The sequence below is a fragment of the Neolamprologus brichardi genome, chromosome 3, assembly GCF_056152115.1.
Source record: "Neolamprologus brichardi isolate AB-2024 chromosome 3, ASM5615211v1, whole genome shotgun sequence".
In the NCBI taxonomy this organism is placed as follows: Eukaryota; Metazoa; Chordata; class Actinopteri; order Cichliformes; family Cichlidae; genus Neolamprologus; species Neolamprologus brichardi.
The window spans coordinates 57786942-57800744 of record NC_142106.1 but is presented as its reverse complement, the minus strand read 5'-3'; the positions used below and the strand labels follow the sequence as shown (position 1 = coordinate 57800744).

General features: G+C 41.8%; 1 protein-coding gene across 1 annotated transcript; it reads right to left on the bottom strand.

Moving 5' to 3' along the window:
• Positions 1-11961: 11961 nt before the first annotated feature.
• LOC148105958 (uncharacterized) lies at positions 11962-13253 on the bottom strand. The gene is made up of 4 exons (XM_087838024.1): positions 12878-13253; positions 12451-12693; positions 12164-12307; positions 11962-12092 (listed from the first exon to the last, which is right to left on the bottom strand). The coding sequence occupies exons 1-4, from the start codon at positions 13251-13253 to the stop codon at positions 12013-12015; spliced, it is 843 nt and encodes a 280-aa protein (XP_087694150.1). The 3' UTR covers positions 11962-12012.
• Positions 13254-13803: the final 550 nt, after the last annotated feature.

Below are 13803 nucleotides of genomic sequence, written 5' to 3'. Positions count from 1 at the left end.
AACAACAACAATCTTTATTTATAGAGCACATTTAAAAACCAGCGGTATACCAAAGTGCTTAACATAAGAGACAGAGAAGTAACACGAGTATTATAATGCCCTAGCAAAGTTTCAAATACCCTCACAGGTCAATGCCACTAATACACAGGGGTAATATAAAATGCATATCAAAATAAAAACATAATAAAAGCACAATCCATAAAAACATGTATAAGAAAAAATAGAATATGTCTAAAAGTCAGGTGCGAGCATTAACAACCAGGAAAGGCGAGATTAAACAAATAGGTTTTTAACCGTGATTTAAAAGATTGGATGGAATCAGACGGATCACAATCGGAAGTTTATTCCACATCTCTGGTGCAGCCAGGGCAAGGTAGCTTAAGGTAGCTCGGTGCTGTGTTGTTGGTAATTTTAAACGTAAGCAGCAGTATTTTAAATTGGATGCGGTATTTTATGGGTAGACAATGCAAGTCAGCTAGAACAGGAGTGATACAGGCAAACTTCCCAGTTCTGGTCAGAATGCGTGCTGCAGCATTTTGGACTGTCTGCAGTCTATGAAGGAGGGCAGAATGAAGACCAAAAAAGTGAGTTACAGTAATCCAGCCTTGAGGTCACAAAGGCGTGGATGAGCTTTTCCAGGTCCTTATGCGGAACATACTGCCTAGCCTTAGAGATGAGACGGAGTTGGTAGAAACTAGATCTAACTACAGCAGACACTTGTTTATCGAGTTTGAATAAGCTGTCAAGCAACACGCCCAGATTGCTAACAGTGTCAGAAAGGGAGCTGGTAAGGGAACCAAAGGCATCACGAAGTTGGCCACGAGGAACGTTGCTGCCAAATACCACAAATTCAGTTTTCTTATCCTTTAGGATAAGAGAGTTTGCTAGGAGCCATTCTTTGACCTTGCGCATGCACTCTTGGAAACAGTGCAAGGACAAAGCAAGATCATCATTTAGTTCAAAGTAGATCTGTATATCGTCAGCATAGCAGTGGAAAGCGGTGCGGTATTTCTCAAAGATTGCACGTAGAGGGAGCATATACAGTGAGAAAAGAATAGGGCCTAACACAGATCCTTGAGGCACGCCGCAGCAGACAGGTGCAGCGGAGGAAGAGCAAGTGCCCAGGTTGACAGAGAAGAACCTATTGGAGAGGTATGATTTAAACCAATCAAGGGCAACACCTTTAATGCCTACAGTATGCTCAAGCCTCGCTAATAAGATGTTGTGATCGTCCATTATCAGCAATTAGAAGAAGATCGTTAAGGACTCTAAGCAACGCTGTTTCGGTGCTATGATGTGGTTTGAAGGCAGACTGGAATTTATCATTAATGTTGTTCTCATCCAGTTATGCCTGGAGTTGTAGAAGAACTATCTTCTCAAGGATTTTGGACAGGAACAGGAGCTTAGAGATCGGCCTGTAATTCACATAATCATTATAATCAAGGTTCCTTTTTTTAAGAACAGGCTGAACTATAGCATGTTTAAAAGCTGACAGGACGCAGCCAGAGAGTAAGGAAAAATTCAATAGCGTTAAAATACTGGGTCCAATTACATCGAAGCAGTCCTTAACTATGCGAGATGGGAGAGTATCATGTATAGGATTAGTATTGCTTAGTTGTTCAACTAAACGCTTGAGAGTAAGAAGTGACACAGGCTCAAACTGATGGAAAGTAGGCGAACAGTCAGGGGTAAAAACAGGGCTTGACATTAAAGGAAGTGAAGACTTAAGAGATGAAACTTTATCTAAAAAGTGATTTAAAAATTGTTCGCAAAGAGCCGGAGAGCACGCCAGCGGCATAACAGGGCAGGGATTGACCACAGAATTAAAAATTTTAAATAGTGTTCGGGGGTTGTGACCATTGCCAGGATAATTTTTGATAGAAAAGCTGCTTTGGCCATTTTGGCAGCAGTTTGGAATTTCGAGCGGCTGGTACGTAGGATTTCATAAGATACCTGGAGTTTATCTTTTCTCCACCTCCTCTCATCGCGTCGACGCACACGTCGTAAGGTGCGTGTAGAGTCGTTTAACCAACACTGAGAATAAGTTCTAGGGTGCTTCATTTTAATAGGTGCAACAGTGTCAAGGATAGAGGAGCATATGGTTAAAAAGGTGTTGGCAAAGTCCTCAACCATATGAGAGGTAAAACAATCAAACGTAGTGGATGCAGAATTCAAAAAAGAAGCAGAAAAATTTGCCACAGTTTCAGCATTAACTGTACGCATAGGGCAAAGGAGGGCCTCAAGGTGCAATTCAGTATTACCTAAGTCAACATCAAAGATGACCGGGGAGTGGTCAGAGAACCCAGCATTGTTTATATTCTTGATGCAGATGTCCAAGCCATATGAGAAGACCAGGTCAAGGGTATGGCCTTTAGCATGGGTTGGTTCAATAACCCACTGAGTGAGGTTAAAAGAGTCAGTTAATGCAAGAAAATCTTTAGCCAATGGGTCGTTCTTACAGCAGACATGTATATTAAAATCGGCAGTAATAAGAACATAGCCATATTTAAAAAGAGCAGATCCTGAAAAAGTCAGCAAATTCAGAGATGAAAGTCTTGTTGTATTTAGGCGGACGATAGACCACAACACACAGAGTAGTCAAAGAGCCAGTCATCTCCAGTAGCTGTGCTTCAAAGCTAGGGTAGGTAGGGGAGGGTAGCAGCCGAACTTTATGTTTGTTTTTAAAAACCGAAGCTAAGCCACCACCTCTGCCAGTGAACCTCGGCAAGCTAAAAAAGACACAGTCTGGAGGGAGAAGCTCAGAGATGAACTCACTGGGAGAAATCCACATCTCCGTCAGGAGTATAACGTCCAGTCCCGCGGCGAGAAAAAAGTCATTTAAAAGAAAAGCCTTGTTCGTCAGCGACCTGGCATTAAATAAAGCCATCCGTGTCCGAGGAGCTAGGTCACCAGCGGTGGCACGTCGCAGGACGCTGAGGTTGTTGTGATGGACGCCAAGACCGGAGGACGTTATCCAGGACCGAACAGGAAGGCAAGCACCTGGAAGGGCTGGGTAGGTTTGAAAACCAGCGGGGCAGATCCACCGATGACTCAGCAGTTTAGCATCAGGGTGGCCTCTGAAGGAGTGGATGACGCGTAGAATATCTCGGCTTGCAAATGGATAATCCGTAACCTTGGCTTTAAGGTAAGCCTTAAAATGGACGCAAAAACCTTCTACCCCGTTTCCTGTAACGTTTCCTGTGCACGTTGGAGAGAGGTAGGCAGGACATACTGGTGAGGGAGTTCGGCCATAGAGGGGTTGCGTCACCCAGGGTCCAACATGGATCCGGACAGTGGGTGTAAGAGAATCGGAGATTCAAAAGCATATGTCTGTCATAGGTTATTAGTGCACAGCCACCTACTGAGCATAAAAACAAAAACAAAACAATAAGGAGTACTACTCCAAGGCGCAGAGAAGGACGGATGTAAAAATAGAGCGAGCATTTCTGAGCCCAAAATAAACTGAGTAGTTCACTGAATGAACAATAGACTGTGAGCTCAGTTCCTTCATCATTAGTATGGATTATATATGTATATGTATTATATTAGTATCATATATATCAGGTGCTGCTGCTGCTGGTTTCAGTCATTGTGCAAATGTGCTGTTTGTAAGGTTGTAAAGCTGCAGTCAGCTGAGACTGAAGAAGTCACCTGATCAGTGAGCAAACGTTTGTGAAAACGTCCAGATGAACAGAATCAACCTTTTGGGATCAGCCAGCAATGCAGCATCATTGTTGTTCAGGTTCAGAGGTTTGCAGGAATGAACTGATGACCAGAAACAGCTGCAAAGTCCAATAAAATACCAGCTGGAGTTCAGCTGCATTTGAAGAAGTCAAAGAAAAGTAAGGATGGCAAAGGGCGATGTTTTCTTCCAAAGAACTGAAAACATGGTCGACGCCTCATTAGAAGAATAATCTGGACATTTGTGAGGAACTCTAACCAAGAAAGCAACACAAGAAAGCAACGTCAAACAGATCCAACAGACAGTTTCCATGACTGGAAGTGTTGAGTGTGAAAATGCTACATTGCATTATTGCATCCTCTCACCACAGGAGGTGCTGTTGGCACCACTGATTGCTGATCAGCTGTTCTCTGATGATCTGATTGATACTGTGAATAACGGGACTCACTGAACTCTGTGACACAGTGAAGATTACAGAGTTTAACTTCAACATCTGACTGACGTCACACAGACAGAAGGATGAACCAGTGAGGCACAGAACACAGTTACTGGAGATACTGGATTAGCTCCATGTGAACCTCTGATGGAGAAGCTGCTGAGCCAGAGAAACATCAGGACATGACAGGCAGCTGCACTTATCTAACAACATGTAGCAGAGCTGATCTATGTTAGAGGATCTATCACAGCAGCTGAAGCCAAAGTCCAACACTGGATAGCAGCTGAGCCTGTGCTGAGTGTAGTGTTACAGGAAAAGGGCAGAAACACTGACACTGGTAGCTCACAGTGATGCTGACTGGGGCACAGAGCTGAATGATGCGGCATCAGGACACTGTTTCAGTCTGACTGACAGAGAAACCTGTAGCTGTATCTACATGTGAGGCAGAGGCTACACAAGCAGCTTTCTATGTTTCACAGTGACTGAGATCTTCAGTGGGGGTGGACATGCTCCTGTACAGACCTCTGAGGAGAACCAAGGTGCAGTCAAAGAGTCCAGTCTGTCCTCACAGATGTGAACATGTGGTTTCATCAGGTCTGCTGTCAGCTAGCAGGCTCACATCAGAATCACTGTTCCTGAAAAACACAGTCTGTGTGACATCATCAGTCAGCTGATCGTCCCAGATCTGAATGGTTTCTGTCTCTACTGAGGAAGTCAGAGAATATCACTGAGGTGTGGATCAGGTCTGAGTGAGCTGTGGAGGGACAGCTTTAAACAGTCCACAGGTCTCACGTCCTGCTCAGTCTGGTAGCAGATACCTCGTATTGTTCCAGATGTGCTGACATCACCAGCAGCAGCAGCACAGCTGTGTGATACGATGAATCTCAGTTATTGATCCAACACACAGTAAATACAAAGATCAGGATTTCTGAGAGTAATCATTATGAGTCTGAACACATGATCACTGAATGTTAGTCTCCACAATAATAAGCTAACACAACCAAACACAGCTTTCAGCTCTTATTTTGAAACTGGCTTATTTAGAGAGCTGTGATGTGAGCGTGCCTGGCTCTGAGGCACTTGGGTCAGCCTCTGTTGTTTAGAAGTGTTACAGACTGTGAATGACACAGACCTGTCAGTTTTCCATGTTTGTCTGTAACACAGCTCAGGGGCTCCATGCTGAACGCATCCATCCAGTGTTATTGATCCAGTACTAATACCAGCATTGGGATCAATACTACAATACACAATCACATGTGTCCACGTGATGCAGTTTGAAGAGCAATAAGATGTCTCTGTATGAGGAGGCGGGGTCACAGGAGGTTCACAGAAACTCTGCAGCAGCATCATCAGCTCACATGGAAACTTTGATGATTCACTTCTGTGGTGTTTTTACAGAAACACGTCACAAAATTAGCTCCACCTGTTTTGTGTGTGAGCTTTGAGTTTCTTGTCTTCATTCTGGATTCTTGTGTTGCTGTTTTTACACACAGCAGATATTTCCTGGTTGCTTCCTTGATGATGTGGGGATTAGGGAAACTATTTTACTGCTATTGTTAATAATCATCATCATTACCATTGCAGTACTAACATTAATAACATAATCTACAGCATTGATATTGCATTCAGATGTTTAAACATATTGGTACCCAATTAGCCTTTATTACAGGTGCAGTTATAACCACGTTAAACTGTTGAGTTAAATCAATGATCTTAAATGCTTTTGAATGCTTGTTATAATCTTAAATGTGTATGTGCTGATTCTGAAAGGCCTAACTCTGAGTACACTCTGTGCCAAAGTAGACAGGAAGTGCAGGCTTTTGCAGAGCGTGCTTGTGAAAGGTACTTTGAGGAGCTGTTGGGAGGATGCTATTTGAATAACCAGGTTATTCATTGTTATCTTTTAGTCATTTATATCTTTTTATTGAGCTTTGAAGTAGGGGCACTCATTTGATTAAAACATTTATTCAACATATTACAGATATAGTTTCAGTCAGGTTATTATGCACATGAGAATTGGCCTCTCTTCTCATAAGACAAAGTTCGTGTGAGGTCGAGCCACATACACACACACACACACACACACACACACACACACACACACACACACACACACACACACACAGTACATAGACTCATTTATAGGTGAGACGTTAGTCATGTTTGCTTGCAACTGCAAACTTGTCTCTGCAAAAAGAGGAACAGTTTCTTGCAGGGTGTGGGTCTGGTGTTCCAGACGAGAAGTGAAAGTCAGAAGGCTGACAGGAAGCATCTGCTGTGGAGACGGAGACAATGTTATTTTAAACTGTGTTAAAAGTCTTTGTGGTTTTGAAACCTATGTATGACCTGTATCTGATTGACGTTGAAGGGGCGTATTAAATTTAAGCCCTGATGGTATATAAAGCATCTGCTTATGCTCTGTAAGTCGGGGATCGGCGCTGTCTGCGTACGGCGGTGGTCCCCCCACGCGTGCATTAAATCATCGTTTGACTCCACCTGGCCGGATCAGTGTTGTTATTTTGAAAGTTGATGACCTCCTCTAACCCTCCTCAATATTGAACCCAACAATGACCACATGAAGCTTTCTGAAGCTTGGATTGAAAACGCTTCATTACTCAAAGCTTTCCAACACAGGCCTCTGTGCTGCCAGACTCTTATTTCTGACAGGAACAGAAGAAACCACAGCAAACTGTTCCAGTTCTTCATCTTCATCACAATCTATTTATTTCTGATGGTGTCTTCAGTCTGAGGGTTTGAAGTTTCCATGTCTGTGTGATGTGTGGTGTGAAGGCTGCTGGTTAAACTGGGACTCACTGTTTAAAGCACTGAGTGCTCATAGAGAGATGCTCCATGAGTCCCAGTACAGACTACAAACATGGTGGAAACTTAGCTTTGATATCCACACACTCTGCACGTCTGTGAGTAACTGTGATGAAGATGTGCAGAGATCTGTGTCCAAACAGGAGAATGACTGTAAAGACTCTGTGCTTCTAACAGCCTCTGTTAACATATGTGAGGCTGTTTGTTGTTGTTGCCATGGAGCTTTTCACTGTTTGGGTCAGCAGGTCATGTGATCAGGTTTGTTCTGTGAAAGCTGGACGATGGTTCAGTGTCAGGGTTTGTTTGCATTCATCAATAAATATCTAAATAAATCAAAGACTCCATGTTTGTTCTTTCATCATGTGACCTCTGCTCATCCATCTCTGTGTGTATCAGGATACATTTAGTTCATAATACACAGAAAAATCAGAGTTATTACCTGTAATAAATGTGAAAGTAAAGATTCCTGCAGTGATAACCAGGCAGCACTGAAACACATCCAAGCTGTCACCACGGTAACAGCACCGTCCATCCACAGGTGAGGGGAGGAGCAAAAAGAGGGACTTTCACCATTTTATACTAAAAACACTCAACTAATGTTTCTAATATGAAACAAATAAGCCCACATTAATGTGAGCATTTATTCAATAATAATAATAATGATTTCCTCCTGATCTCATTTCCATAGCAGAGAAAACTGTGGTGGATATTGAGGTGGAGGGTGTGGTCTATGGCTCAGGTGTAGAGTGAGGGTGGGGTGCACCACAGCAGCATGCTGGGACTGCTGAGGGTGGAGGAGGGAGTGATGATGACATCAGAGCTGCAGCAAAGCAGTCAGCAGCACAGAGACCAGTGAATACACAGTCTGTTCATCTTTGCATAGATACAATATATAGCACAATATTGAATGACAGAGACACGCTGTGTGAGCTTCCACAGATACACTGACGTCAGTATCCAGAGTCCTCCTGCTGCTCCCCCCTCAGAGCCCCGTGATCAGCACCAACACATTCAGTTAGATGACAGAGTCCAGCTGCAGCTAGAATCAGCTCCCCTCTGTGAACAACAGCACAGCGTCAGTGTTTCACACTCAGTGAAAGGAGGAAACAGCAGAAGAACACCATGTGTGCTACGTTTCCCAGGACAGACTATTTTTTGGATTTTAGAGCCTCTTACTTTTGCTTTGTCTGCGTCTCATTTCAAGCACAAGAGCAAGAAGTGGATGAAGAAATGGGGCGAGTGGGGTCAGTGTAGTGCATGTCAGCTGTGCTCACACATGCTTTCACAAAGAACATGTGTATTCATTGGCAGCATTAAGGTGCACTTTAGTCTTCATAATAATAAAGTATTCTGACTTTATTCTTCTGAATGCTCACAGTCATGTTGCAGCTCTGCTTTGCTTTAAGAAAATGTTCTACCAGGATGTTACTTTCCTAAACGTGTTCTCCAAATGTTCCCAAAGACTTTGTTCTAAGTCGTTCTACATGATGAAACATTCACACTGAGTTTAAGAAGGACACACAAACACCATCTGTCCTTTCATCATGTGTACAAACGTGTTCAGATGTCAAAGGTACTGTGAATGGATGCAAATGTGGATCGTTCCAATAAAATGAGACAGTTTTGTAAGTGGATCACAGTTTGAAGCTCATTGAAACCTATAAGAACATGTTATTCCAAACCAACTTTATCCAACAGGAAGCAGCATCAGGGGAACAGGAAACATTCAAACATGTTTACTGTAAGAACTGCACAAAGGAAGGAAACACAATCCTACACACGACCACTTTAAAATGGACATTTAGCTTTTCAAACATCAGGGAGAGCTGCAATAACAACACTGTGCCCATTCTGATCAGACTGAAAGATTTATAGAGATTTATCCATGTGCTGGAAAAGGATTTGATATCAACATATATGCAGATTAGTAGGAGCATTTTCTTCATATTGATTTAGAGTTCAGTACTAGGAATATGTAGAATTAACATCTGTGTACATGACGAGTGATGAAAATTCAAACTTTCATAGGACGTCAGAATTGGTGTCTCTATCTGTGACTGTCCCAGAGGAACCTACCTGAGGGATTATTAAAGATCTGTCTATCTAGAAAGACTTGCATTGATCCACAGTGTACAATTCTTTCTAATCTATTAACATCTTCCTCCAAATCCTGTTTCTGCTGCATCAGAAGGGCTCAAACCTCCTGCTGTTTCTACTGGACCATCAATTCTACTTCATGATGATCTTCAAAGATAAAAACGTGAGTTTATTTGTGAACTCTGTGAAATGTGTCTGATGTTTAGTTTGAACCAATCCTGTGTCAGCTGCAGCCACATCATTGCCACGCATACAAATGGCTGCGTTCCTGTTTAGACCTGCTGGCTGTCAATGGGCTTCATTCCATTTCAGACTGCTGGAGGTCGGCTGTAAACTCAACATGGCTCCTGTGTTAGAAGAGCCTCTGAGTTTAAATTTGCACATTTAATAGTTTCTTTCCAACACTATGGAGCTACCAGCCCAGTATATGTAGCCCACAGTAGATGGAGTTATCAAGCTGCACTGACAAACATCAGGACTCATGTAATCCCTACATGTGGACCTTTCACAGATGATCCAAGTGCAGATTCAACTCTGCATTACATTTGACTTCAGCTGTTACACACTTTTATTTTCTAGCTGTGTCACTTCCTGCTTTTTGGATCAGAGAGTTTATCCATGTCCACAAATGTTTGGCTGCATATTTGTATCATCTATATTTTCCAGTCTTCATACAGCCGATATTTCATGTGAACTCCAATCTGCCAGCTGCCATCACGTTTTCAGGGTTCATTCAGTGTTGAAATGTAGGACAAACAGCAGCACATGTTCTCTAAATGTTTGCAGTCATTTTTAAATGAAGCTGATGCTACATGAGACATTTTCCACAGTTATTGTCTTTGAACAGAGAATAATAAAGCCATCAAACATATACAGGCTTGTGCAAATACAAACTTCTGTGGTACATTTGATGACCTGCAGAGGAGAACAAGTCGGGCTTTTCAGCCCTAACACAGCCTCTTTGTTCTCAATACTACAAAACCTTCAAGGGCTGATATGCAAGTTTGCATGAATCACCAACACAGTTGTATTTGTTTCTAGTATAGTTATAAATAAGCTGATCAAATATCTGCTGACTGATTAGATCCAGTATCTATTAAAGATGAACTGGACATCACAGCATGTTGTTAATCCGTCATATCAAACTAAACAGTGTTGCTGGTGTAAATATCCTCCAATAAAGTCAGATGAGGGCTTCTGTTGCCAGGTAACGATGATGTCACACTGGATCTTCTGATCTTTAGCATCGTAGCGCTCGGAGTCTGATGTTGGCTCATGTGTTGTCACCAACATGACGTTCTACTAGTCAAGGCCTCAGCTTAACCCACTGATGCTGATCACACAGACCCACTAATAGAACTGTTTAATCAGGGTTTATGCAGCGTCACCATTAATGTCACATTTAATCAGAACACATTTAAATTACAAGCCCACTACAACCATTATCAACATGTTAAATTACATTATACATCCTCACTGATTTAAAGTATTTTAACCTGATTCATTTTTTCCACCCTAACAGTTCATTCCTCAAATCAAACAAGATATTTGACCCTCAAAAGATGTACCAACAAATAATTTTGCAATAAAATATTTTTCAACTTTTACAAGTGAAATCAAACAAGTGTGTTTAACAGTGAAACCAGAGTGGAAGCTGCTCATATAGAGTCCAACCCAGAAACCCTATTTCTCCAGGCTAAATGATGATCTTTGTGAAACACCATTTCATCTCCAGCTTTCAAGTTATCTGCTTTAAGGTTTGAGAGCTATACCAGGGACTCAAGTACTTCTGATATGAAGCTCTCTTTTTCACGGGAGCTACAGTACCCAGAGTCATACGTTTCTGTACTAAGAGAAACTTAGAAGAGAGAGACCTAATGTTTAATAATCCACATTTCACTGTTTTACTCTTTGGTGCTGTCGTGGATACTGTTACTGATACTGGATACTCTTTCTTTGTGATTTTTTATGTTTAAGTTGTTTTTTTGTTGGTTTTTAGTTTGTTTTTTGTCTGTTTGGGAGCTGACACAGTCTCTATGGAAATGGGGTTTTGGGGGATAACAGGAGGAGAGATGAGAGTCGTGTAAGACTGCATTTCTGAGAGAAGACCTTAGTTCATGTGATGAGTCACATGATCAAAAGTGGGTCGGCAGCCTTCTTAAGGGAGAAATTCCACCAGGGCTTAAATACTCTCCACCATTTGGTCTTAGAAATGAAGAAGTGTCTCTGATGAAACCTCTTTAAGAAACCTAAAGAAGTCCAGTCCCTTCTTTTCCCAAGCTCCTCAGATTACCATGACCTGGATGACTGAGAACCTACGTAGACACTCAAATCCCCAATTCTGAAGAAAAAAACCCCTTCTTTCAAATCTAAAATAATTCTTGAACTACTTCTAAGGGACAAAATCTAAAGAAATATCTTTATTAATGTCATTAAAAAAATCTGTGGAAGGAATCAGATGTTCCCTTAAATTTAAATAATAATAATAACAGGCTTCTAGACCATCTTCATGGTTGCAGCAGTTAAAATGTTCTTGCTTGTACATTTCTGTGGACAATATTGTAAAGGTGTGTTTATCTTGTATAGGAGACATGTTTATCTTGTCACAAAGAACAAGTTTTGTTACACCGCTATTATCGCGAAGTTTGGTCGTGATAATATAGCCTGTGAGCCCACGTTTAATAATCACGCTAAGGAGTTCAGCGAGCTATCTGCAGAGGCCTGGTTAGTCTACCAGCTGTACAAGGTATTTGTCATTTGCTATAACTGTATTATAATATTGTGAAAATTTGTAATGTATGGTGTTCTAATTATTTTATGTTTTAATTTAGAATGCGCAGGACTGTAAAGTTATTGTTCTAGGACCTCCGAAGTGGCAGGCGGCCACGAGGTAATTTTTTGTTGTTGTTAAAGCACAATGCTACATGTGGAAATATTTAGGCATAAATGTTACAGTGCAGCTCCTTCAGATTTGAGTTCAGAACTCATGCTCAGTGGTGACATCAGTGGTGACATCAGCAGTGACATCATCATACATGGATATGGCAGGTTCCTCTCCTGTAGGCAGAGTTAAGATGTTATAATGGAGGTGGATTAGAGTCTGTGTTAGTGCATATCTGAGTTTTCACCTGAGTTCCTGTTCCTGCTACAGCAGATCAACAGCATCAGGATGGTGGAGATGCAGTACAGACTTACAACCAGCAGATGGCAGAAGACTCTGAGCATAGACACAGACAGAGGAGGAGAAGGAGATGTGGGATCAGGATGAGGAGCTGAGGAAGAGCAGAACACATGGAAATAAGGACAAGTTTGTGTTTCAGTCACATTGAGGTGCTAAATACTGGAAGGTCAACACTCTACTTCAGCATGAGCTGTCACTCAATCAGAAACAGGTGTTGCTGTTAGCTTTAAATACCTGCAACAGTCAGCCTGCTATGACCTGATACCATCACCATATCAGTGTAGATTACACTGCAGCTGTAGACGCCTTCATCAGACCTTTGCACATTATAGATGGTGTGGACTGCAGAGAAGCTCTCCCTGTCAGACTCCCTGTCGATGGAGATGACTCTGTAACTGTCATAACGAGGTCTGCAGCTCAAAGTGACATTACTTCCTGCCATCACTGGCAGAGCAGGCATTTCTAGGATCACGTCATCTAAACAAGTACAGACAGACAAAGAAACACAAACTCATGAAGCTAGTGGATGATTGTACAGCAACTCTGTAACAGACTTATAAACAACATGAGCAGCAAATAAAAGCACCTGCAGCAGGTCAAAGTCTCAAATCACCACAAAAACAACAGAAAAAGACACCAAATCATCACAAAGATTCTGTACCTGATACATAGATGTTGAGCTCGTCACTCTTCTGTCCTGATCTGTCCTCACACCAGTAAGATGACATCGCTTCCAGATCTGAGATGATGCATGAGGAACCATCAAACTGGCCAAAGTCTTCACCACAGCTCTTTATTTCTATGTAATTTCTTCTCTTCAGGGTCCAACCATCAGGGCTGTGAACCCCCTCACAGGTCAGAGTCACAGACTCTCCTGAGAAGAACTGAGGACGGTTTGGACTGACATTCAGAAACACTGGAGGACACACACACACACACACACACACACACACACACACACACACCATTGCACTCAGTATCAGGGTTGCATGTAGATGAACCATTAATTGTTTCCACTGGTGTCTATTAGGGATCATGTCTTGACTTCAAAAACCTAATTATCAGTAGACTGCCTGTGGCGGGTCGTGGTCTGTGATGCTGCTGCAGGCGAGATGGATGCATCTGCGCAGCACCTGCAATCATGCCTCGCCGGCATAAAAAGCTGTTCTTTCCTGTGTTTTTTTTTTTTGTCGTTCTTGGTGATGTGTGCAGCTGGCAGTGGGAGAGCTGCAGCCGTTGAGTGTTCTGTTTCAGCAACCGTGTGTTAATAAAGATGCTGGAGAGCTTTCAAATGAGATCGGGTCTGCCATGGTCATTTACACTGCCCTGTCCAGGTAGTGCAAAATTCAATATGGTTTGGTTTCCAAATTGTTCTGTAATTATAACTCAAAAAATAAGTTAAATAGTTAAATATTTAACTCTGACTAAATATTTATTTATTTAAATATTAAATATTTAAATATTTAATATTTAGTTAAATATTATTAAAAAAAATAGTTTTGCAGTACAGTTTGCCATATTTACTCAATTCAGCATGAGAGTTCAATGAAAATTTATATAGCATATAAGATAAAATAAGATAAGAAG

Excerpts from the sequence above, each read along its gene's own strand:
- LOC148105958 (XM_087838024.1), bottom strand. The coding sequence starts at position 13,253 with ATGATCCCTAATAGACACCAGTGGAAACAATTAATGGTTCATCTACAT. Across the intron at positions 12,694-12,877 it reads GCTCAACATCTATGTATCAG|ATGACGTGATCCTAGAAATG; the intron begins GTACAGAATCTT and ends GTACTTGTTTAG. Across the intron at positions 12,308-12,450 it reads TAGCAGGCTGACTGTTGCAG|CTCCTCATCCTGATCCCACA; the intron begins GTATTTAAAGCT and ends GCTCTTCCTCAG.